This window comes from Zootoca vivipara, chromosome 12 (genome assembly GCF_965207765.1).
Source record: "Zootoca vivipara chromosome 12, rZooViv2.hap1.1, whole genome shotgun sequence".
NCBI lineage: Eukaryota > Metazoa > Chordata > Lepidosauria > Squamata > Lacertidae > Zootoca > Zootoca vivipara.
The window spans coordinates 2,579,624-2,603,965 of NC_142595.1; the positions used below are offsets into that span (position 1 = coordinate 2,579,624).

At 38.6% G+C, this 24,342-nt stretch overlaps 1 protein-coding gene across 11 annotated transcripts in view; it reads right to left on the reverse strand.

Moving 5' to 3' along the window:
- PTPN3 (protein tyrosine phosphatase non-receptor type 3) overlaps nucleotides 1–24,342 on the reverse strand; it is an 80,140-nt gene that overhangs the window by 5,985 nt on the left and 49,813 nt on the right. For 6 of the 11 annotated variants that reach the window (XM_035134340.3, XM_035134341.3, XM_035134342.3 and 3 more), the window contains exons 8-24: nucleotides 23,287–23,407; nucleotides 22,493–22,580; nucleotides 21,414–21,502; nucleotides 19,625–19,688; nucleotides 16,966–17,135; nucleotides 16,129–16,263; nucleotides 15,290–15,466; nucleotides 14,306–14,332; nucleotides 13,128–13,302; nucleotides 12,502–12,579; nucleotides 9,846–9,902; nucleotides 9,228–9,384; nucleotides 6,583–6,746; nucleotides 5,270–5,360; nucleotides 2,242–2,303; nucleotides 1,737–1,883; nucleotides 1,137–1,265 (exon numbers count right to left, since the gene is read on the reverse strand). In XM_035134340.3, coding sequence (XP_034990231.2) covers nucleotides 1,137–1,265; nucleotides 1,737–1,883; nucleotides 2,242–2,303; nucleotides 5,270–5,360; nucleotides 6,583–6,746; nucleotides 9,228–9,384; nucleotides 9,846–9,902; nucleotides 12,502–12,579; nucleotides 13,128–13,302; nucleotides 14,306–14,332; nucleotides 15,290–15,466; nucleotides 16,129–16,263; nucleotides 16,966–17,135; nucleotides 19,625–19,688; nucleotides 21,414–21,502; nucleotides 22,493–22,580; nucleotides 23,287–23,407 — 1,931 coding nt within the window. The remainder of the gene's footprint in view (nucleotides 1–1,136; nucleotides 1,266–1,736; nucleotides 1,884–2,241; nucleotides 2,304–5,269; nucleotides 5,361–6,582; nucleotides 6,747–9,227; nucleotides 9,385–9,845; nucleotides 9,903–12,501; nucleotides 12,580–13,127; nucleotides 13,303–14,305; nucleotides 14,333–15,289; nucleotides 15,467–16,128; nucleotides 16,264–16,965; nucleotides 17,136–19,624; nucleotides 19,689–21,413; nucleotides 21,503–22,492; nucleotides 22,581–23,286; nucleotides 23,408–24,342) is intronic. The other 5 variants (XM_088656064.1, XM_088656063.1, XM_060282166.2 and 2 more) reach the window with 2 other exon arrangements.

Consider the following 24,342-nt stretch of genomic DNA (forward strand, 5'->3'; position numbering starts at 1 on the left):
AATTTGCCATATACCATTTATCCTGCCATAGCCAAGTCTACATGTGGCTATATTTGGCCAAAGCCTGCATGAATGCTCAAAGCTCATTAGAAGTCAGTGGCCCTAACCAAACTGAAACAAACAATAGCAAGATAGGTAAAGCTGCATCAAACAATATGGACAGGGACAAGAAAGGGTCCCAGTGGTTTCCATGCAGCTTCTTATGCTTTGTTCTTCTACATTTACTGTTCATTCATCATAGGATGCTGTATTTGAAGTGTAATAAGAAGAGTCCAGCTGGATCAGGCCAAGCACCCATCTACTCTCTGTTCTCACAACTGTCACCCAGATACAGTATTATTCCAAATAGGGTTGCACCATAGATTTGCATAGTAATATTATTCCATTAGCAGTTTTTTGTTATTTTCCAAATTACCCCAAAAATAGAAATGACATTTTTCACAGCTTCTTCACACTTTGGTCATTTGAGCTATCAACCACAACTGCAAGGTTTCATTCCTTCTCAGTCATCACTAGGATCTGTTTGTGATAGTTGTGAAACCAGGATTTTTGGTCCAATGCTGATCACTTTGCATTTTACATTACACTGCATTACCATTCAGGTTTGTAGGATTCTCTCTCCTCACTTTTCTGTGCAGCAAAATAAGGAACTGAGTGCTGTACCACTATACTGCACGTAGATTTAGTGTTTGAATCAGCAATCACTTATTCATATAGAAATGGGAGCTCTAAATTTTGGCATGTACATGCAAACTTGTACAGTATATGTATTCTCACGCATGTAAGCATGCACATGCATTGGTGACGAAGAAAGCATCCAAGCTCTATATTGAATCTCATGCCACATACAGCTAAGAGCTATTTGAATGGGCCCTTACTAATGAATAATGACAAAATAAGTAACAGCACAAGCACTTATACTTGAGTTGCTTATTAATAATAATAATAATAATAAACAACCAGAAGGTTAGCTTTGACTCGAATAATCTTTGTAGATACATATTCCAGTAAGGCTGAGCAATGGACCAAGCGCAGCAGCATTTAGATCAGGCAACAAGCACGACATGTACATAACCACGTCTGAAGTTTTAATGGTTTTTTTCTTGTAACAAACTAAAAAAGTAAAAATGACTTACTTCAATATTTGTAATAACCATTTCTCTAAACACGTAAGCAATGGTACAATCTTCAGATCGACACTTGACGCGAAAGTTGCCATAATCCAGAACGTCTGGAGGATCAGGCCAATAAGGATGACATTTGGTCTAACACAAAAGAAAAAACTCATCCAGTCACATTTATATCTTCTATGGAAAGATATCTTAGAGGGTTGCTCAAGCAATGCTAATAATCGACATAGTACATACCATGTACTAATTGACACGGCAAAAGGCCCAGGTCCAGGCCAAAGAGTTAGCAGAAGCAATCCCCAAAATATCTCTAGCAGCCGCCGCCACCACCACAGCAGCTGGAGTTAGCTTATGTTCTAGCAGGCCAGAGTATATAAGGCTTTCATCTTTAGCCTTTCAGTTGCTGGAAACAAAATAGCTCCTTGGTCTTTCCTCCTTGATATGCTAAAAAATTTCACAAGCCACAACTTATTGTCCACCTGCTAAGTTACACTGAAGAATGAAGAAAGAGGGCCTAGTTCCAATTTGTCAAGCAAATCACATCTGAATTCACATACAAACCTCCACACCCAGGAATGGCTTGATAATCAGGTAAACTGTACCTACCCGCCCTCGTTCTGTAAGAGTTGTCAACATGATAATCAGTGATAATCTGTGATCCCAAACTGCTTGCCAGAAATGAACACAGGTGTGTGGAAGAGGCCCTTGAGTGGCTATGTATTTGTTCACAATGCCTGCAGGAGGAATTTCCAGCTACAAGAAGAAAGAAAGCTGTAAATAAGGTTGATTCTTACTAGTAATTTTATTGAAGTATTAGCAAATGCAAGTGGATAATAAATAACAACAACAACAACAATTAGTATTTCTAGTTATCCTCAAATACAACATCAACCCACACGATTAGGTCACTAAATCAAAATTGAACAAGAAATTGTACAAGAAATTGATAATTCATGTAAAAAAATTGATAATTCTGATAATTCTGATAATTTTAGTTCTGTAGACCCATTGAAATTAATGGACCTGTTAGTCCTGTCCATTAATTTTAATAGGTCCACTAGTATGGAAACAACTCGTTATAATTATTTCAAGACTTGTCTGTGTTACTTACGTTAACATAATTTGCATTTATGTAATCATCATTTCCTTGTAATATTACTCGAGTGATATCATCTAGCAAGAGAAAAAAATAGTAATTAGGTTGTATAAATTAGTCTCACTTTTGACAGAGATGGGGGAATCAATTAGCTGCACAATATGGTCTGCAATAACGATATTTTGAAAACTTAAGTAAATGAACAATGACCAAATAGGACAGGAAAGAATAGAATGTGCTGGATTCAAATGAATCCTGAATCTCGAGCAGACATGGTTGCTTCCGAAAGATTTGGGGCTTTCAAATCAAAGTGGGGTCACTCCAAAGGTTCCCAGATAAACACAGGAATCTCCAAAGTGGGGGAAAAACAGTGCAGGCAGTGGGCCTGCCAAAAGTGAAAAATTATCCTCAAGTGAATGCCATATAAGCCAATGTCAGAATGGGGAGAAGGGGGAACGTCTTTTTTTGGCTGAGTGTTCTATAGCTTCTAATCAAATGGAATGATTCCGAAGCAGTGATGATATAGTAATATATCATCACTTTCTGTTCTGTTGTGCTAGTTCTGCTACTGCTGCTTACTTGAAACAGTCCTGTCAAGTCGGTTTACACTTCATTTCTGTGACTTTTAGTGCTAACTCAGCAGAGCCAAGTCTGAAGGTGAGTCCCTCCACCCCTTCATTTTAATGCCTTAGCTCCTGCATCTATACTTCTGACAGGTTTCTTACTTAGGAGCACTTCTATGATTTTTAGAATGTTCATAAAGTTGATGGCAACAGAATACGGGAGATTAACCCCACCAAAAATGCAAACGTTTGGCAGTATTAATCCTCTCAAACATACAAATTTCATTCCATTCAGACAAAAATTTAAAAAAACTTATATGCTGTTAATAATATTAATAATAATCAAAGTTTAATGTGCCCTCCTGAACCTATCCTACTGGAATTTAGCAAAGGAGGGTCTCCCCGAGGGCCTATTATACCTGCAAATTCCATCTAATTCTGTCATAAATGGGGAGAAAGAATTATAGCCAGTGTGAATGGGAAGACGTGAAGTTTCATTCCCCCCAAATTAGGCAGCCTCCAAATTTGTCTGAGCCAAATCAGGTTGTTTTCTGAAGCAATGCTACAAAACACAGCACTGTCTAGGGGAGGCTTTCTCAACATCAAGTTCTTAGATGTTGTTGGGACAACCACTCCCTGGTCCTTGACTGCTGTCCCTCCTGGCTAATGATGAGAGCTGTAGCCTAACAACATCTGGTCCAGGTCAAAGGGGAACAGGGGGGAAACACTACTTTCCTCCTTTTGAAACCCTTCTGATTTTCATCCCCTGTTGTGCTATATGGTGCTAAAAAGCCCTAGTTCAAGATAGGCGTACTACACACACATCCTATATTATGGTCCAAAGACCCGCAAAAACAATTTCAAGAGCAATTTCAAAAGCAAAGTAGAGCAGACATCTGGAAAAGACAGTACTAGACAGTCACTGTGTTTTATCCAAGACATGTTGATTTCTAATTCTAACTACTTCTGAGAGAAATTTTGCCCTGACCAAAATGTCTTATCTTCAAAGAGATACTTGAGATAAAAGATATCAGAGTTTCCAGGTAGATTTACCAATAAGGGCTTAATTAATTGCTTCTTGGCTTGTTTATACAGCCCACATATAGTAAAATATGTTTTATGCAACCAACAGCTTGAGAACATAAACAGAGTATTCTGGTAAGTTATACCAGTTAGCTTGGGACTTCAGATGACTCAAACTACAGTACTCTCTTGTTGAACTTTGAGTGGAGCATAGGAGCCGTTTGAAGCAGATGGGATATGGTCAACAAGCACTCAGGTGACACCAATCTCTCTTTAGTCCACATACCTATAGAACAGGTTCAGGGACTATCACGGTACTTTGCATGACCTGATGAGTAACTGTTTGCTGGAGCTTCGTAGTGTTATGCACTGCGCCTTGGTGGCTTTCCCTTACTCCCAATTCTCCTGCCTTCCCATATGCTCTCAACACACTCAACTACATTGTGTGCAAATGAAAAGAGGCCCACCAAAAGACCAAAGGGATCGGTCATCCATTTGCTCTAGTAGTCTCCTCCTGCACCTTGTTGTTTCTTTGTTGCTAGGGAGTGGTTGGCAGGCAGGGACAATGCATCCTGCTGGGATGCTACTGGGTAGGGCTAGCCTGTCAGCTAAATTAATTAGGGAATGGATTGGTCACATGGGGGGGGTTGTCAAAAGGAGTGGTGGGTCAAAGAGGGCTGATTATCTTAATAGGTGTGCCTATCAGAATACTAGAGGTGGGCTCACCCTTTTCAAGACCAGGTTTGTACTCTGGATTTGAACCAGGGTCCTCTAGCACGCAAGACTTAAGTTGTTTTATGAGACCACTTTCAGTCCCTGTGCTCCTAACATCAACATTGATTGCTATAATAATAATAATAATAATTTATTATTTATACCCCACCCATCTGGCTATGAGGAAAAGGCCAATGCCCCACAATATGTCAAGACACCTGTCTGCTGCTGTGGTTGAGCAGTTTGGGAACTGCTCTGTAGAGGCTACAAATTGGTTTGAGTTTTCTAGATGTCCAGAGATCAGGGGGGGGTGGGTTCCAGCCTTCTGTCTGGTGGAGCTTAGCCTCCAATTTCTGCTTTCAAATCCCATATCCTATGGGCAACTGGAGGGTACTGTGCCTGTGTCTGCTTTTGTTGCAGTTTCTGTTTGGTAAAAGGGCGCTTCTCTCTGTGAATGGGTCTTGAACCACTGTGTATACTCTGTGCAAGCTCCCTGTGTAGGGAGATACTTGATCTACTAGTGGAGCTGTCATGGATCTTTAGATATGGCATAAGGTAAGTTCAGGATTAGTTGCCCCATTTACGTACGACAAATGTACTTTTGCTTACCCTGAATATGTAGAAATAACCTTATTTCGAGGTAGTCCTGATTCACTTTTAGACTGATAAGCATGGAATTGCTGTTAAATATTACAAGGTAAATATTAAAGGAAATAAAGGGCAAAATATAATTTAATACTCACATGGCAGAACATCTTTGTACCGATTTTTCTCCATGTTCTGAGGTAGCTTTGCACAAGTAATAGCTAATCCTGGCTTTTTTCTATAAAGTTGCTGAAAGAAAATAAAAGCTCTTCACTGAATAATTTAATAAGGATCAAGTTGAATCTAGGCAGTCCAGGACCTTCATGCACACTGCCCAGACTTGCTTGAATTATAACAAATATAAAATAATTCCCCACAAATGAACAACTGGCACTTCCTGATCTCTGTAGATGGAAGCTTGACTGGCTCTGGAATTTGGGGTGGTCTTGTAATTACAGACTCCAGATCTCTGGCCAGATCTCATGACAAGTGAGTTGGGGGCTTATTTTATTTTGGGGCCTTGTTCCAAAGTGTTAGCAAATAAATGATAATGCAGGATTAGGCATTTACAGAAGAGAGTTACAGGGCAGGAAGGCGTTCTTAATCCTTGGCTTCCCTATCAAGTCAGAGGAAAGCTGACTAAATACTCCTCAAATTTTGATGCTAGTTCTTAACAGGATTACAGATTAACAGAAATTGTAAGAAGATAAACTTACTCTTTTGACAGCTGCGTGTCATTTAAATACACTGTTAAATAAAATCTAATCATAGCATTATGATATCTACATTGCACTTCTAAAACTGCCAATTAAAGGACTGCATTTAGGTTTTAATTTTGCCGTGAAACACAAGGGCTTTGTAGGCCTATCCAAGCAGCACTTATTAACAAAACATTGCATTTTTCTGCTTTTATATTTTTAGAAACTTGCACTTCAGTACAGTCATACCTCAGGTTGCAAACGTGACCCGTGCGAGAGGCACGTTCACAATCTGCAGCGCTGTGCCTGCGTGTGATGCGATTCGGTGCTTCTGCACATGACGTCATTTTGTGTTTTTGCACATGCGCGAGCGCCGAAACCCTGAAGCAACCCGCTCTCGTTCTTCCGGGTTTGGTGCAGTCCGCAACCCGGAAACGTGTAACCCGCAGCATTCGCAACATGAGGTATGACTGTATAGCTAAAACATGGTCACTGTGCGAACAAAATGCTGGACTAAGTGGACTAAGCAGGGCTCTTTTATGTTTTTAAAGTCATGACTTACAATGCTGCTTTGGCAAGCACCTGAATTAACCCTTAGCTTCTGGAACAGCAAGTGATCCATTCCTGGGCCAATGCTGTCAACAAATATAGCACATGATCACAGAGAAGAGAAAGTTAGAAGGAGAGTAGCTAAGAGAGTAGCGGCTTTATTTCCATCTGTTTAGGAAGAGACACGTTCAAACCAGGGGCCTGACACTGTGATGGTTGCTTACTTCAAACTGAATTAGGACAGTTCCACTTTCCAGTCCTTTCTTTAGTTGCTCCATTGATTCTTCTAAAGTCTCACCATACTCAGAACAGTTGGGAATAATTGTTTCCAGAAAACTAGATCCATCAGCTTCATCTTCCAACTTGTTCTCAACAAATGGTCTAAGAACTAAAAAGACACAGGCAAATCCAGATCTTTTAACATTCTTCAAACAGTAATGTCTAGGTATTTTAAAGAAAATGTACATGGAAAAGGACAAATTTGTAAAAGCTGCTTTGCTAATTGTTGCTCTTTGACAGTTCCAAAGCAAATATCCTAAGGTAGGTGAATATTAGCAGGGAATCATAGAATCATAGAGTTGGAAGAGACCACAAGGGCCATCCAGTCCAAGCAGGAAACACCATCAAAGCATTCCTGACATATGGCTGTCAAGCCTCTGCTAATAATAATAATAATAATAATAATAATAATATTTATTATTTATACCCCGCCCATCTGGCTGGGTCTTCCCAGCCACTCTGGGTGGCTTCCAACAGAAGAATAAAATAAAATAATCGATTACACATTAAAAGCCTCCCTAAACAGGGCTGCCTTCAAAACAACCTTTCTCCCTCCTCTATATGACATCCTTTTATATATCTGAACATGGCTATCATATCACCCCTTAACCTCTTCTCCAGGCTAAACATACCCAGCTCCCTAAGTCGTTCCTCATAAGGCATCGTTTCCAGGCCTTTGACCATTTTGGTTGCCTTCCTCTAGACACGTTCCAGCTTGTCAGTATCCTTCTTGAACTGTGGTGCCCAGAACTGGACACAGTACTCCAGGTGAGGTCTGACCAGAGCGGAATACAGTGGTACTATTACTTCCCTTGATCTAGATGCTATACTCCTATTGTTGCGGCCCAGAATTGCATTGGCTTTTTTAGCTGCTGTGTTACACTGTTAACTCATGTCAAGTTTGTGGTCTACCAAGACTCCTAGATCCTTTTCATGTGTACTGCTCTCAAGCCAAGTGTCACCCATCCTGTATTTGTGCCTTTCATTTTTTTTGCCCAAGTGTAGTACTTTACATTTCTCCCTGTTCAAATTCATCTTGTTTGCTTTGGCCCAGTTGTCTAATCTGTTAAGGTCATTTTGAAGTGTGATCCTGTCCTCTGGATCCCCTCCCAATTTGGTGTCATCTGCAAACTTGCTCATGATGCCCTCAAGCCCATCATCCAAGTCATTGATAAAGATGTTGAATAAGACTGGGCCTAAGACAGAACCCTGTGGCACCCCACTAGTCACTTCTCTCCAGGATGAGGAGGAGCCATTGATGAGCACCCTTTGGGTTCGGTCAGTCAGCCAGTTACAAATCCATTGAATGGTAGCATTGTCTAGCCCGCATTTTACTAGCTTCTTTACAAGAATATCATGGGGCACCTTGTAATCAAGATAGGGAGGGAGATGCAATTCAATCACTTTCTGTGTCTCAGCAACTATTTTTTTCTTTGACAAATTGTTGAAATATTGCTCTCATGTGGGGAAAAATATTTTTAACTCCAGCACCTTATCTTAAAACCTTGATTTGAAACCATGCTGAGATCAGTTTGCAAAGATTGGGTCTACAGACAAGGCCAATTTGGATGTCACAACAAACCATGATTACAGAAAAATCTTGATATAATGGCATGATGGGGGGTAGCTTGGAATCTCAAGTCTCTGGTGCCTGAATCCAGACCAGCAGAGTTCTGAAATTCAAAGATGGAAGATGGAAGGAACATTTGCAGCATTTTCGACAGGCGACATGAAGCAAGGGCAGAGATGCAGAGCTTCTGTGCAGATTTGGTGACAGGCTGTTCCAGTAGAGGTGCAAGAATCTTTTGTGCAAGATTCTGAGGCGAAGAAACACCTTTGTGGAAGATGGAACTGGTTCACCACACGTACATCACAGAAGAAACTGCTCCCCAGTTGGGTGGAGACTCCTTGGAGGTGCATAGCACCAGAATCGTGGTACTGAAAAGTTGTAACGTTGTGATGTTTAACGTGTTTTTCATTCCAGGTCAGAATTGCAGCATGCTGTTGGAATTCCAGCTGATGCAGCATGACTTTTCTGTTTCAGGCTGTAAACGGAACGCAACCATCCAGAAGAATGAAAGTGACTATTGTCCTTTGTTCATTCTCTTTGCTGCCTGATGCTAGAGAGGGAGCCATGCTGCAGTGCTCTGAGTGTATTTTATGTAAATAAAGTAGATTAGCTAAGATGCCACGTTGCTGAGGTCTGTTACGCAATTGCGAACACTCTGCAGATCCATAAGTGTGCTGATGTCAGTTGACATCAGTCGCTGTGATGTTCGGGCTGAGGAAAGCTTTTGAAGCTCCCGAACAATCGACCAGGAGGGAGGGAACATGCCAGTTGGGCATGTGTCTCTGCCAGGGTCCTACTCGAGTGTAGGAGATCCTAACAGGCTATACCCTCTTCCTCCCAGCTTTAGTTAGCTGTGAGATTCCAATGTTTCAAGTGACTCCTTGTAGAAATTTAAAGAACTAGAAATAAAATAGCTTCTAGTGTACAGACAATAATCCTGATCAGATATGTTATGCTCCAAGCAACATGATCCCACCACAGTCCCACTCTTCAATACCAATACATCACATAAATACTTACCTTTCCGCCTGATCAGAAGTACAAGCTCACGTGTATGTGACTCTCTGCTGGCTTTTATAAACATCACTACTTGGTCATGTGTGTGCTCAGAGATGTCCCGGCCATTGATTAATACTATCTGATCACCTTCAAGCAATTTTGGAATGCATTTATCAGACTGCCATAAGACAAAAGAAAATGAAGCTAGTATTTTCAAACCTTTCAGTCTAAGAAACAAATTGGATATTAACTTCAGTGTGAAGGATTTGACTGAATCTATGATTAGCAGTGCTATTCTTTATCTTGATGAAGTATTATCTGCATTAGGAAACCATGGAAAATTTATTTAATGTATTTTGAACAATTTTCCATCGGCAATGTCTGACACTATTCAGTTCAGATTGAGAATGAAGTTGTTCAAATAATCTAGGGGCCCACATCCTGATTTTATGCATTTCTATCGAGATAATGTCCAGGTTTTCTCCCCACTCTCTTATTCTACTAACAATTAGCAGTAGCAGTTATAGCCATAGTAGTAGTAGATTTCAATACTCTGCCTTTTACCCTGACAAGGACTAAAGGAGGCTTATAGATAAAATACAATACAAAAATGAAGGAAGTTCAAAAGTTTATACTTACAGGGGAACCTGGAATGATTCTGGACACAACTAGAGGTATCTTCTGATCAATGCCCCCCTAAAACATGGTGCCAAAGTATTTTTATTTATTATATTTTTATTATTATATTTATATCCAGCTACTCATCTCAAAGGACCCCAGGATGGCAAGCAACAGTGACAAAACAATACAATCTTTAAAACATTTAAAATACATCTGAATAGTTAAAGTATTACTCATTAATAAATGCTATTGTCTTCCCAAGTGGGAAGAACCTCTCCCCAATCTCACTCCTTAATAGAGGGCTGCTCCCAACTCTCCTCCTTACCTTCCAAGTCCCGGACTGCAGAATCCGGGACCGGCAGCCGTGTGACACCGGAAGTTGCATTGACGTAACTTCCGGTGTTACTTTGCCCTTCTATGGGCACCAAAAATGGCCACCGCCGGCTTCAAAAGTCACTTCTACGCATGTCAGGAAGTGCGTCGACGCAACCTCCGGTGTCGCTCTGCCCATATATGGGCACAAAAAATGGCCACCGCCGACACCGGAAGTCGCGTTATGCACTTCCGGACATGTGTAGATGCGACTTTTGAAGCCGGCGGCAGCCATTTTTGGTGCCCATAGAAGGGCAAATCAGAAAGGGAAAAAAATGGCCGCCGGCAGGAGAAAATAACGGAGAAAAACGGGAGACGAAGTGATACGGGGGACCACCGGGAAAAGGTAAGTAAAACCGGGGGGTTTCCCGGGGAAAACGGGGTACTTGGCAGCTATGCTCTCCTCCCGTCTCTTGTAAGTGGTGGGAAAAGGTGGATGGCTGCCATGGGATGATCTATGTGCTCCGCTCCCCTCTCCAGCAGGAAAGTGGTGCATATCTCACTGCATTCTTTAGGCATGAGGAGTTCCATGCAAGCACAGTAACAGCCCACTGTGGAACAGGGCATCAGGCCGGGGATGCTGTGGCGGTGGGGGGGGGCAGTACTAGAACCTTTTTTTCTAGAAAAAAGCACTGGCAAGAGCTATATATAGCTAGATAGATATATACTAACAGTTCCTGTACTAAGACATAGTCTCTAAACTAGGGCTGGGTGATATCTGATTTTCAACATTGTGATATATCACCAGCTAAACAATGCAATATAGCAATATATTACGATATCTGAAACACAGAACTATATAGGGTGGGCATGAAGGTCCGGCATGTGGATGGCCAAAGGAGCAGTCATGGAGATCTGCAGGTGGGGGATTGGAGATGGGGCTTGGGAGAGAAGGAGCAGGCAGTCTTGGATGCTATGCAGGTGGGTGGTGGGGGAGATGGGGCATATGGAAGAAGCAGGCAGTCTTGGATGTTGTATGGGCTGACAAGAGAAAGGGAACTCCGCAGCTATCACAAGATGCTGAGGCCAAAACTCTTCTGTCTTCAGCTGAGACAAACCACGGCGAAGCAGCCAGAGCAGGGAGAGGGAACACCGCTGTTATCGCAAGGCTGAACACAGTTATTGCAAGGTGCCGAGGCTGAAACTGTTCTGCCTTCGGCTGAGACAAACCACACACAGGGACAGGACTGCTCAAATTGCTCACAATTATACTGCCCTCTGGTGTTTTGAATGATATATTGTCAGGTCAAATTTAATGAACCAGTTATCGTGATGCAGACTTCATGCTGGTACTGAACGATATAGTGATAAAGCGCACATAGCTGTAAGATTTAATCTTTAAAACAGCATTCTGGGTGGGTGGGGGGTTTCAGTGTGATTACCTGTTAAAACCACATAATGAAAATCCTCTAATATGTTTACTAGAAAATACTTAGTAATGAACTAGGTCTCATGACCAAATGTTTACATTTGATCTAATTTCTTTACAATCTGTGCAAAGATACACACACGTGTATGCACACGAAAGCTCATACCAAAATATAAACTTAATATAATATAAACTTATAATATAAACTTATATTATAAGTTTATAATATAAACTTAATATAAACTTAGTTGGTCTTTAAGGTGCTACTGAAGGAATTTTTTTATTTTGCTTCGACTCAGACCAACACGGCTACCTACCTGTAACTGTGCAAAGATAGTTAGACTACAGGAAATTACTAGCATAGCTTGGGCATATGACAAATGATATGCACATAACATTATTCCAAATCACTGTGTAAGGGCAAATGTACTGTTAAAACAATGCAAAATCTTTGACTAAAAGAGAATCAATATCTTAATCGGGTCAATAATGACTTGCACTCAAAGTAAAACTTGAGGCAAATTTCAAAGTTTCTGTTTAAAACAAAATATGCACAGAAAGGTGAGGATAGCAAGATTTGTCAGGATTTGCTTACCCCCAATATCCACGTGCAATTTGAAGACCCTTGCATTCCCATTTATATCTAGTACACAAAGCTTTTTCATAATTACCGGTAGCATCCACATGACAACACTAATAACTAACCGAGGGCAATAAAATTTGGTTTCTTCAGGGAGAAGATAGGGAGGAAGAACTATCAATACTCCATTAAACCAATCGGTGTTTTGACAGCACAGCAGCATAATACTTTATCACAAACTAGGGAAAGCATATTAAAAAAAGATACAAGCAACATTTCCCAATGGTGCCCCTGCAATGCTCACTCCCAAGTTATATTTGATTATCAATATTGCTTTACTAGTGCCTTTTTACCTTCAGGTTAAATCCAAATTTTCCATCTTCATCTGGCAAAATGCGTATCAAAAGCAAGTCTCCATCAATAACTTCATTCTGAAAGACAAGGAAAAGAGGCTTTTTATCTGTGAACCATGTTAAGTACTACCCTGGAGGGATGACTTGGATACTCTTCAATTTACCTATCATGAGAAATTTTTGCAAACTGGGCATCACCACCATCACATAGATTTGTCCATTTCAAAGGAGCTGTCCAGCCAAAGGCTGAAACTCTATAAGGCTAATTTTGCCCCCCACTCTTTTTTTTTAAAAAAAAATCCACAAGCAAACAAGGCAATTGACAAGTCAACACAAATGTAAAAACAGAGTTTAAATAAAACCATCAATGTAATGGATTCACATCCAGAAACCCTCCAACTTTTCAATACATATTTACGAAGTATTTTTAAAACCTAGTGTACAGATACACACCTCTTCTACAAAATGACCAGGATGGGGGCTGGGTTCCTTAGGATTGGAATTGATGTATGAAAGAAATGGCTGTTAATCAACTGAAACGGTATCCTGTTCTGTCTCACCCATACTGCACCTACACTGCTGTTTAAGCTTATCAGGAAGTGCCAGTTTCGTCTTGTTTATCATACCTTATCAAAGTAGTATTGATTGGAGTCATCCATTAAAAGTCCTTTTGAAACATTTTCATTTGTTTCTAAAGACTGTTTATCTGTTCCATTCAAAGGATGAGACCCTGAAAGGTTGCCAACTCCATTGAGAGTCTGAGACAAAACATCCTGTGTTGCATTATTTTCCAATATGTTCCTTCATTAAAAAAAACAACAAGTTAAGCATTAATAGCCAGACCTCACTATTTAGTGTAAGCCAACAATTTTTATACAAAATTATTTCTTCTTCTGGATATCTAGGATTTCTTTTTGACAAGCCACTTGTGGGATTTTTTTTCAGGATTTCAAATTTTTCATTTACTTTAGCTCACTTTATTCCAGCCCCACACTTTAAGATACAAGAAGAACATAATAATTATTCACATTTTCACTAGTAATAACAGCTCAAGTTTTTCTGGTGCAGAAAATATAATGTTAATAAAATATTTTATACACACTTGCTCACATGTTACACCAAGTCAGTCTTAAACTATGGTTTACCAGGGACCAGCTGAAATTGCACCCACCCTTTCATGTCTTGGAGATGTGAGTATCAAACAGACCACAATAACAAGCCAACAATAAACCATTGCTTATTTCGAGAGAAACAAATCTCCATCACTAGTTTACACATAATCCTAACCAAACACACTGATTTGTTTTAGTTACAGGTAGGTAGCCGTGTTGGTCTGACGTAGTCGAAACAAAATAAAAAAATTCCTTCCAGCAGCACCTTAGAGACCAACTAAGTTTGTCATTGGTGTGAGCTTTCGTGTGCATGCACACTTCTTCAGATACACTGAAGCAGAAGTCACCAGACCCTTATATATAGTGAGAGGGTGGGGAGGGGTATTACTGATTTGTTTGTTCCTGATGGGGCAAAGCGAGGAGGGGAAAAGGTATGATTTGAACAACTTATGTTAGGGAGCTTGCTCATTTGTTTAACTCTGATTTACTGTATCAGAACACTTGGGGGGGGGTGAGGAGTAATATTTTAATTGCAAGTAAACACACCCAGAGGATGTGGCCACTGGATAGTTGAAAAATGTCAAAAATGAATAAATAATACATGTTATTAATTATGTTTTCTGGGATTTAACTTTAGAATATCTTAAAAATTCAGTTACAAGAGGAATTTGTGACACTGTTGGAAAACTCACTTTGGTGATTCCTGTTCTGATGATCTGCTGAAGAAAAAGCACACAAACAGTGGATAATTAATATGAAATGTTTTATAACCAAGATTTTTAAGCAGTACAGAAATGGTGTATTCAAAAACATTTATCAAAAGCTTATCAGTTTGATTTTATGAAGAAAGCAAAACTTGACAAGAATCTTCTTTCTGCTATGAGACTAAAATTATTCAGGCATTCACATGCCAATTCAAAACAGGTATAGAACAAACTGCACTGGTACTCTGCAAAATCATTTAAGCAACACTCATTTGGCTCTCTAGAGTCACTCTGTTTCAAAATCTAGGCGAATTACATGTTCCATTTTAAAAATTGTAAAAGTTCCAGAAAACATATACATTCTTAAAAGGATGCAAGGAAAATAACTAGTTTATCAAAATTCACTCATACGCTGTTCTTATGCCCTTGAAGGAACGAAGAAAATATTTTGTTCACTCACACTGTCAACTAGGTCTATTACTGTAGTTTCATGAACCCTAAAGGCTGGTTTGGATGTGGACAACAGTCAGAAAAAGCAGAAATGGTAATGACATATGCTTTCTGTTTCCCCTGCTTGTTTATATAATAGGGCAGGGGTCAGCAAACTTTTTCAGCAGGGGGCCGGTCCACTGTCCCTCAGACCTTGTGGGGGGCCAGACTATATTTTGGGAAAAAATATGAATGAATTCCTATGCCCCACAAATAACCCAGAGATGCATTTTAAATAAAAGGACATATTCTACTCATGTAAAAACATGCTGATTCCCGGACCATCTGTGGGCCAGATTGAGTTAGTGATGTCTCTAATTAGGAATTTGGTACTTCTGACTCATGGTTATGATATCAGTCTTCTTTACTAGCATTATTCTTTCTCTACTGAAATATTTGATATGAAATATCTTCTTAATTTTGTTGTTCACCAATTATCAGTGCAGAGTAGCACTGAAATCACTGTTTGTAGAGGTTATTTACCTTCTCCATGGGCTGCGACTCCGGGACAACTCTGAATCACTATCCTTGGAAGCTGGGGAAACTTTATAGGTGTAGAACACATCTTCTGTTTCAGTTATATAGGAAATCTCATTTGCAAGGTTATCTACAGATGAGTGTCGTGGTTTACGAATCTCATGACGTAATCTAGGACTTCGCCTTAAAAGAGGTAGGATTCAGAAGTTAGTTGTGATAGTATCTTTCTTAAATGTTTTTTAAATATGAGAAGCTTAATATATTATAACGCACACTCAGAGGCTACATTTATTTTATCAAATGTTTAATAATATTTTTAAATTCAAAGCCCATTTATTCCAAGTAGACATGAGCTATAACATGCAGAATGGACCACAGACAAAACCTATATAGAAGAAATGTGTTTACTCATTAATAAATGCTATTGTGTTCATTGAGGCTTACACTCAGATTAGCATACACAGAATTGCAATCTATGCACAATTTTCTACTTTTAAGTAGAAAAAAAGAATGTGAAATTCTGTTTAACTTCAATCAAGTATCACAACTACTTGGGATAGGCACTCAGGAAGTCAGTCTTTAAATTTTAGAATTGTGGGAGAAAGATCCCCTCCACTACTTCTTCACATATTGAAGCTGTTGAATCAAAAGCCACATCCAATAACCAAGCACTGTCTACTGGAAATAATTGCAGCAACATTTTGAAATATAGCTATTTTGAATCTTTATTATTCATCTTTAAGAGAGATCATGATTGCATCAAAATAATTAATTTTTGACACAAAAGTTTGCCTTGTGCTCGTGTCCCCTCCCATTTTATAGAAGATAAAAAAGATAATTCTTACCAATTTGGGGTAACTGGAGGAGACCGAGAAGGAAGACTTTTGGTCTCTAGGTGTTCAGCTGACAAAGATCTCCTCATAGCTGCATTCCAAATCATACCACCTATTACTTTTCTGCAGTAATGAGTGTTAGAAGATCTGAAATTAAACAACATACTTTAGACAAAGTACTTTGTGGATAATAAATCTTTATTTTAGGTGCAGAAACAGGAAATTCTTACTGGAAATTCATATTCTCTAAACTCCCAGAGGACATTTTAATTCTAACTGGCCCCCGAGCCACCCCCAAACCGAGCTAGGTCACACTCTGAAGAGCATTGCATTAAGCAAAAGTTCTTTAGAATGCTGCTGCTGTGGAAGTCAAAAAGTTGCCAGAGAGAAAGTGGGAGCTACACCCCTTTACTGCATACACTCAGAAGGGGGACAGACTTTACTTCAAAATGCTCATCTTTCTTTCAAAAGTTCTGATCACAGCTCTACAAGAGAACAGAACCTGTAATGTGGAACTGCACAGAGAACATGAAGAACATCATTAAACTAGTTTCATTAAACTAGTTGTCAGACACATGCCAAATATAGTCCAGGCTGGCCCTTGCTGTGTTCCACACTGGCAGTTATTTTAAAGTTCATTTCTTTGTTTCATTAGAATTGACACATTGCAATTGTAACAGACTCCCCTGGCTTCCCTGTGAGACAATTTCCAGGCTTCTAGTGATGTGCTGGGAAGTCAACCAGAATTTACAAAATCAGCCTTAAATTATTCACAAAACTAAGTATTATATATGCAAACGGGTTTCAGAATTACATTCAGACGTATTCTGTTTAGGAGCTCATACTCACTTGGTTGGTGTTCTAGAACTCGTGGTCCAATAATGGGAAAGTAGCTTCTCATGAGGTAGCATCTTCTTTGCCTGGAAAAATGTGTGAAGCTCCACACAAGATTTCCACAGGTTTTTGCATGCTCGGTAGTTTAGCATATTGAAGGCAACTATGTGTTCCCTGGATTCATTCTGTAACAATAAAATATGTATCAGAATTATTCTAATCAATAATTAGAATATGTATAAAGTATTGCAGTAAGAGGTTATCACAGTAAGAGATTATCACAGGACAGACAACAGAAGTTAAGCTATCCCTGTACAGATAGGGGCACAACTGGGCCACCAGCTGAAGCTGATAGAAGTCACCCATGGCACTGAGGCCACCTGAGCCTCAGGTGTCAGCAAAGAATTCAGAAACACCCCCAAGCTATTCCTATTCCTTCAAAGGGAGTATACCTCCATCAAGAGCTGGCACCCTCCCATCCACTCAGTCTAGAGAAACACACGCTATCTTATCTGGACTGAGCTTCAGTTTGTTGGCTCTCATCCCTTGGCCGTGTGAGCTTACTGGAGCAGCTGGATAGCCTCTCATGAAGTTACATAAACAAAGTTTGGTCATTCCTGGGGACTACTGTCTTATAAGAATTTTATATACAAGGCAAGACCCGTTTGTAAATGTTAACACTGAAATGGAAATATATGATGTATTTTCAGCTTTGACTTAAAGTAGAATTTACAGGTGCAAATACAGATGTATGGTTACATGTTCCCAGTGCTTAGCAGTACTGGGTAATAGCTGCTTTCCACATGTACAGAATGTGGGGGTAGTTCCAAATAAGCTGTACTATAAATGTTGCAATTCTACCTTTTGCTGCAAGATGGCCTCATAATACTATTTGTTTGCAACAGAAAAACAATTCTGCCAACATATATCTGTGGTAACAGTGTCAATATTGTCAGATTTGTACAAGCTTTTGTATATACGTATACAAAATGTATATATTTCAATAGGTTCCAAATATTCTCCCAGCTCTCCCCCTCCCCTTCCCATGGATTGCCCTGAGCTCTTTACAATGGTTTGAGGTAGAGGGCTGGAAAAAAATGGACAGAGGAAAATGGTAGTGAACTCTTCTGAACAATTATAGCTTGGTCTGCTAAAGAAAGTACTGGGGGGGAAATGAACCTGGACAGATTGAATAAAACTGCCGACATTATAAGTTTCTTTATTTTTTTTGTAAGGAGCAAAGGAAGAGTTATTGAACCCATCAGTCAATGAGACAGCAAACAATGCTTAAGGTTAACATTCTTCACTAAGAAGAGATCTGATCCATCTGCCACTTTGTAGGACATGTCATATTGGCTTTAATTTAAAGCTGCTTTTGTAACGCTTTTCTAGAAAGCAGAAATCTGCAGCATGATCACCAGTAGATACCAGACACCATTCATTTGAAAAAGAAAATATGTATTTGGCTGCAAATCTCTAGGGACATCAGCAGAGAATTTGTATGGATCAGATTTAGAAATAACCCACATGAAAAAATTTCTTACGTGTTTACTGCTTTATTCCACTTGCTTTCACTCTAAGGGATTCTCCAGATATTCTTTTCATTGCACATTCTTAATGATTTGTGCTCCTGATGCTATGGGGGGCAGCCATATGTACTGGTAATTCCACTTTATATAAATATGTGTTGGGGGCGGTGTTTTATACTGCTTCATTTCCTATCAATGTATATCCTGTAGCAGCCTGCTGAAATACCATAACTTTTCATGCCACAAATATATTGGTGAGTGGGGGATACTGGCAAGCTTTTGTTATGCTATAGGCCCTTATAGGACAGCAATATAGCAGTAGCATTAGGGAAGCATTGGACAACAACTACTAAAGCAGAATAAATCAGCTATTAATGAACTAGTATTGTGTCAATAATTTTAACACTGTCTGACCACCAAGCTTAGGGAGTTGGGAAACTTATTTGGCCTAAGCCAGTACAAAAATCAAACCAGAGCCTTCCAACCAGATTCTGCAAGTCCACTCCAAAACACTGCAATTAGGGACCCAGGATTTCCAGAAAAGAGCACACCAAATTTAAATGAGGTACAGTAGTTTATTTACAGTGCATAAAAATACAAGTCAGAATAAAACAACAAATCTAGCTGATCTAGCCTGCAAGGTACATGGCCCCACACAACAGGAACAAGTAGCACAGTGTGAAGCATAGAATAAAGGAATAACCCAAGAAACTGGCCCAGCAACTGACCCAGAGATTCCCAGCTAATTAGAAGCTCTGCTAGCTAGAACCTTGAATACATGTGTTCCCACAGAGGCACAGTTGCTGTTAATTGAGCAGACCACCATGCTGACTTCATCAAATTAATTATCAGATCTCATTACATCTTTTCTTTGAATTAAAAATCAGGTGCAGGGCACAGGGTAGGAATAAAATCTCTGATCAAAGTATTCAGTCCAAATGTCAATCGCCTCTACAGCAATTAGCGTCACATATCATCAATGTATTATGAAATATAAACTATAAGAAGGATCCCTGTACACCTTGTTTTCCAACTCATAGACATGGCCTTTAATTCATTGCTTCATCTTGTGGCAAGATTGGAGGTTAATTGTAAAAAAAAGTCTAGGGGTGGAGTGGCTGGGGGAAACAAACTAGTCTACTCACATGTTTCTGTCGCTGCTGGATAAAGAACTTCTTTCGCTTAAACGAAATTTTTATTATGTTCACCCTGAAAAGGAACAAGTTATACTATATCATACTCTAAAAACATAACACAATTAAAATAAACATTGATAGAAAATACATGTACAACAATGCAATGTACAATTAACTTCTAAGTTAATTTAGAAGGTTCACATAAGGGAAGTTTCCTTTCTCCCCTTTCCTCTCAAGCCTTTCTGGAGAATCAAGAGGCCCTCCTGAACAATGTGGGATGTTGCTGGGGAAGGGGAAATTACCTCCACCCCAGCCAGCAGCCCCACACCTTGTCACACTTTATACAGAAGGGCTCCATTGTATCTGAAACAGAACTAAAATCTAAGTAACTAGCTATAATTAACTAAAACATTCTCTTTTCATAGAAAATCGCTATCACTACCATAAGTTTGAAGCAGAATTTGAAATGAAAGGGAGAGCCTACATTCAAAAGTGCTTTCCTGTACAATCCACTCAACCAATATCCTTGCAATTTGTAGGTAAGCAATAAAAATGTTAAAATAGTTACTTTCAGATTTTGCATGGAAATAAAATAGAGGCAATAACACACTAAAGGTAATTGGGTGCACTCCGCAATTTCACGACAAAAACAATTGTTTCTAGGAAACAGGATTGGATTGGATTGCACAATTCCTGACAAGACTCCTACGCTCTGCTCTAACAAGCCTCATCCTTCAAAACCAGCTGAATACTGTTAAGCAAGCTTGGACTACATGCCCATCAAGAGACTGACCTGAGTCTAGGAACACCCATTCTTTGCATTCCTCAATCTAAAAGGTTGCTGTGCACATCCATGGGTTACAGGTGTGGCACATTCCATTATAATGGGCTGTCCACAGAAGTACTAACAGCTTCCTATTGCAATCAGTATGGATGCCTGAGGAATTTGGTATTTGTGAATTCCATTTCAAACTGACCCGATCTGCACGCTGTAGATGACATGCAGATTAAAACGTACTTTGGATTTTGCACTTCTCTGAATTTTGTGGCAATTCTGTGATAATATTTTTTAAAAAATCACAGATTAATGGGAAAGAATTGATTTATGAATGAACACAGAGAAAATTGACATGGAAAATAAATATGATTATGTACCCCAGCAATCACGATCTTTCTGTTTTTGCAACTTGTAAGCCTTTTTATTTATTTTATTATTTTATTTTATTTTATTTCATAACATTTATATACCACTAGATTGTGGGGAAAACCTGAGAGCAGTTTACAAAAAGGGTTTAACAATAAATTATCACTAAAAAATACAACCATAATTTAAAACACAAGGGTTAAAACCTTTAACCCACAATAGATTAAAACAAATTAAAACTCCTACATTATTTAAATGAAAATCATGATGCCTAGCTTTGCTATTGATATAGAAAGAAAATTTAAGATTCCAACTGATGGAAAAAGTTTTAAAATTTACAAGGAAAACAATGCACACAATTAATTTAATTTGACCTGGATTTAAATATAATTCCTATTCACAGATAGGGAATGATTTCAGATAGTGAGGCTGATAAAGATGTCATAGTAGAAAATAAAGGAGACTAGATAGACCAGTGATCTGACTCAGTAAGAAGCAACTTCACATGTAACCATGGCTCAGTTCCACACACCAAGCATTAGAGGGCTGGATTTCTAAATAGACTTCAATCTCAACACCTTCCATCTTCAGATTTGTTATTTTCATGTTCAATCTTAAAACTTTATACACCCACCCAGACCCCAAGTATTTTACCAAGGATAGAAGCTTGTGCAAATGAGTTTCCTATATACAGCAATGCCTCCTGAAGCAATTCCAATCATAAGGTCGAGATTATGAAGATCCTAAAAATAAGAACCACAGAAAAAACTGGTAAAGTAAAGCACTAAGAATCCTATTCTACAAATGGATACTTTCAATTTCTCTCTGTGTGATGGGGGATAAAGAACTGGATGTCTCCACATAAAAAGGACCTGACCAATTTCTGTATTTGGGAGAAACAACCCAGACATGCTTAATTAAAAACACACATACACATAAAATAACAATATCAGATATGCCAGAGTTTTTGCATGCCAAGTCATTACTGTGAGTATGCATTGTAGCTTAGTTGTCAGTGGATGCTGGTTATGATGCCATTTACTGGAGTTGAAATCCAAAGAAATGGATGACTATGTCTGCATGCATATGGAAGGAAAGTTTAAGCTGGTGTTTCCTCAAACAGCAATTCTTCACCAGATAGCAAGTCCCCATTTAAAACTGAAAGGACTTTCAAAAACAGTTGGCAATATGGTGAGGACAGGGAGGGTATGCTTCCCCAGAAACATGCATACATACACACACACACATCACAAAAATCCTGATGAGCACCCAGTTCCAAGGCAGCCCATACTATGCAAGGAAACATTTCAGTCTAAAACTATAGCTTAACTGAAGATTTCTATAGAAGCAACTGACTTATGCCACCAAGAATGCTTTTTACAATGTCAATTATAAATAAAAAAGGCAGAAGAAAATATTAAAATATTAAAAACTCAGTTGAGAATTGACAATATTGCAAGTTTTTCTCAAATACATATTTTAACCTGGTTAAAAGTAAAGGACAACAACAACTCCTGCTTAAGAAAGTAAGTTATAAAGATGCAAGTTATTTAATGGTAATGTCCCCATAGGTGTATAAGAAATAGAAGTTTTTTTATGCTTAGCTGTTTTAGGTGCAAAAAAGAGAGTTTTTCTCTTACTTAGCTATTTTAATATTAAGGTATATATGGGTTTTTTTTAAAAAAAGTTTAAGTACAAGTTGCTGTAAATATAAAAAAGAACGGTAAACATACTCTACCACTGTGTAATTCTACTCCATAGAATTCAAGTGTTCTTGCTATATTAATGTAGCAGGACTCTGCTTCTGACTGACTGAGGCCCCTGGGGGAAAAACCCAATAAAGTATTAAAGGCAATAAAATCCTAATTGGAAAGTAATTTATCTATAACAGAAACTTTAAGTACAATTATGAAAATAAATTCAAGGTACACATTCAAATAAAAATCTGAACTCTTTTTCCACATTTCAGTCTCATGATGGATTCACCTACAGTCATTATGTAGAAATACATCTACTGTTTAAGTTTCTATTACTGGGGGCAGACCTATGCCCCCCAAAAATCAAAGGTCTTGTTTCCCGTATAATGAATGTTAGTATTGTCATACAATGAGATGCACTCCCATTTTAAAGCAGAATAGAGCAGTAAATTAGCAGCCAAAATTTTTAGGAAAACTCCAAATTTTCAGAATTTTTGGTACCTATTCTCTCCAGTGTATAAGTAGAACCAATGTCACTTAATAGTGATCAGTTCACCCAGCACATCTGGGTATCTCATGCATACAGGTTTGGGGCAGCCAAATTCCTAAAAAATACAAAAATTCTCACATTTGGAACCATTTTTATTAATGTGTATTATACTCCAAGAACTAACATATCTTTGCCAATTACTGGGAGCCTACAGTATGAAGTCTGAATATACAATATGCTGTGAATTAATAATTTGAATCACAGTTAAATTCTATACTTCATGCAAATTATCCATTTATGTATATATCACAATATATATTACTATTTCAGAAAACAATACCTGTGCTGTTCATGCAGTGATTCAACTTTGGTTGTGAAATCTTGATTTTGCTCTGGTATAAAGCAATAGTCTGAAAGGTATCCTGGAGGATGGGTGGAACCATTATGGTCTCCAAGCTGAGCTTTTTTGGGGTAGGTCGGTGGGTGGTGGAATGAGAAGTAAAAGAACACACACAATAATTGTTTTCTTAATGCAAATACAAAGGTGCTTTAACAAAATCTTACTCTACACAAATGGCACAATGAATAATGTCACGTAACTCCTACAGAAGTTCCTAATATTGCTCCACTTTCTTCCATTGAGATATGTGAGAAAATACAGCTAGCAATAGCATGCCAACGCAATACTTGGTTCAAGATGAATAAGGGTCAGAGACAGGAAGCATACCTAAAATCAAAGGCAATTAACAGTCCTAAACGTACACAAAGAGCAGTGATTTTATGGATTAGCAGACATCCATTTCTAAGTAAGAGTCATAGAATTAAGAGTTTAGGCCCTCTATTATTTTACCCAGTTTAATAAAAAGTTAATCTTCACTATTTCATAAAATCAGCATTTTCAATATATATATACATATTATATAAAATCCTTAATACCTTTGATGATAAAGCAGCATACAAATTATGTTAAAATGAATTTAAATTAACTGAATTTAAAAGTTGCATTTAAAATTGAACTCAAAAGAGCCCTATCATTAGGAATTAAAAACCTAGTTCAATCTGCTGCTGGTCCTAGATTTCCACAGAATATGCAGTTGTTTATAGTAATCCTATATGTCACAGACCTGTAAAGTTCCCACTATGAAACGATCAAACCAGTTGAGATCCCACTCATATTTAGGATTAGAGGTTCCTTTTGGCTTTAAAACCAGTTGAGAATTACTGTATTCTGCTTTGATTGTGAAATACAGGAAGTATCATGTTTTTAGACAACTGGAGCAAGCAGGGAGAAAATTATGGAGCCAAAACATGTGAAACTGAAAAGGGGACATTCTGTATTCCCCCTGCCCTTTGAAAAAGAAGGTACAGTAAGCCCACAACATATTTGGGGATTATA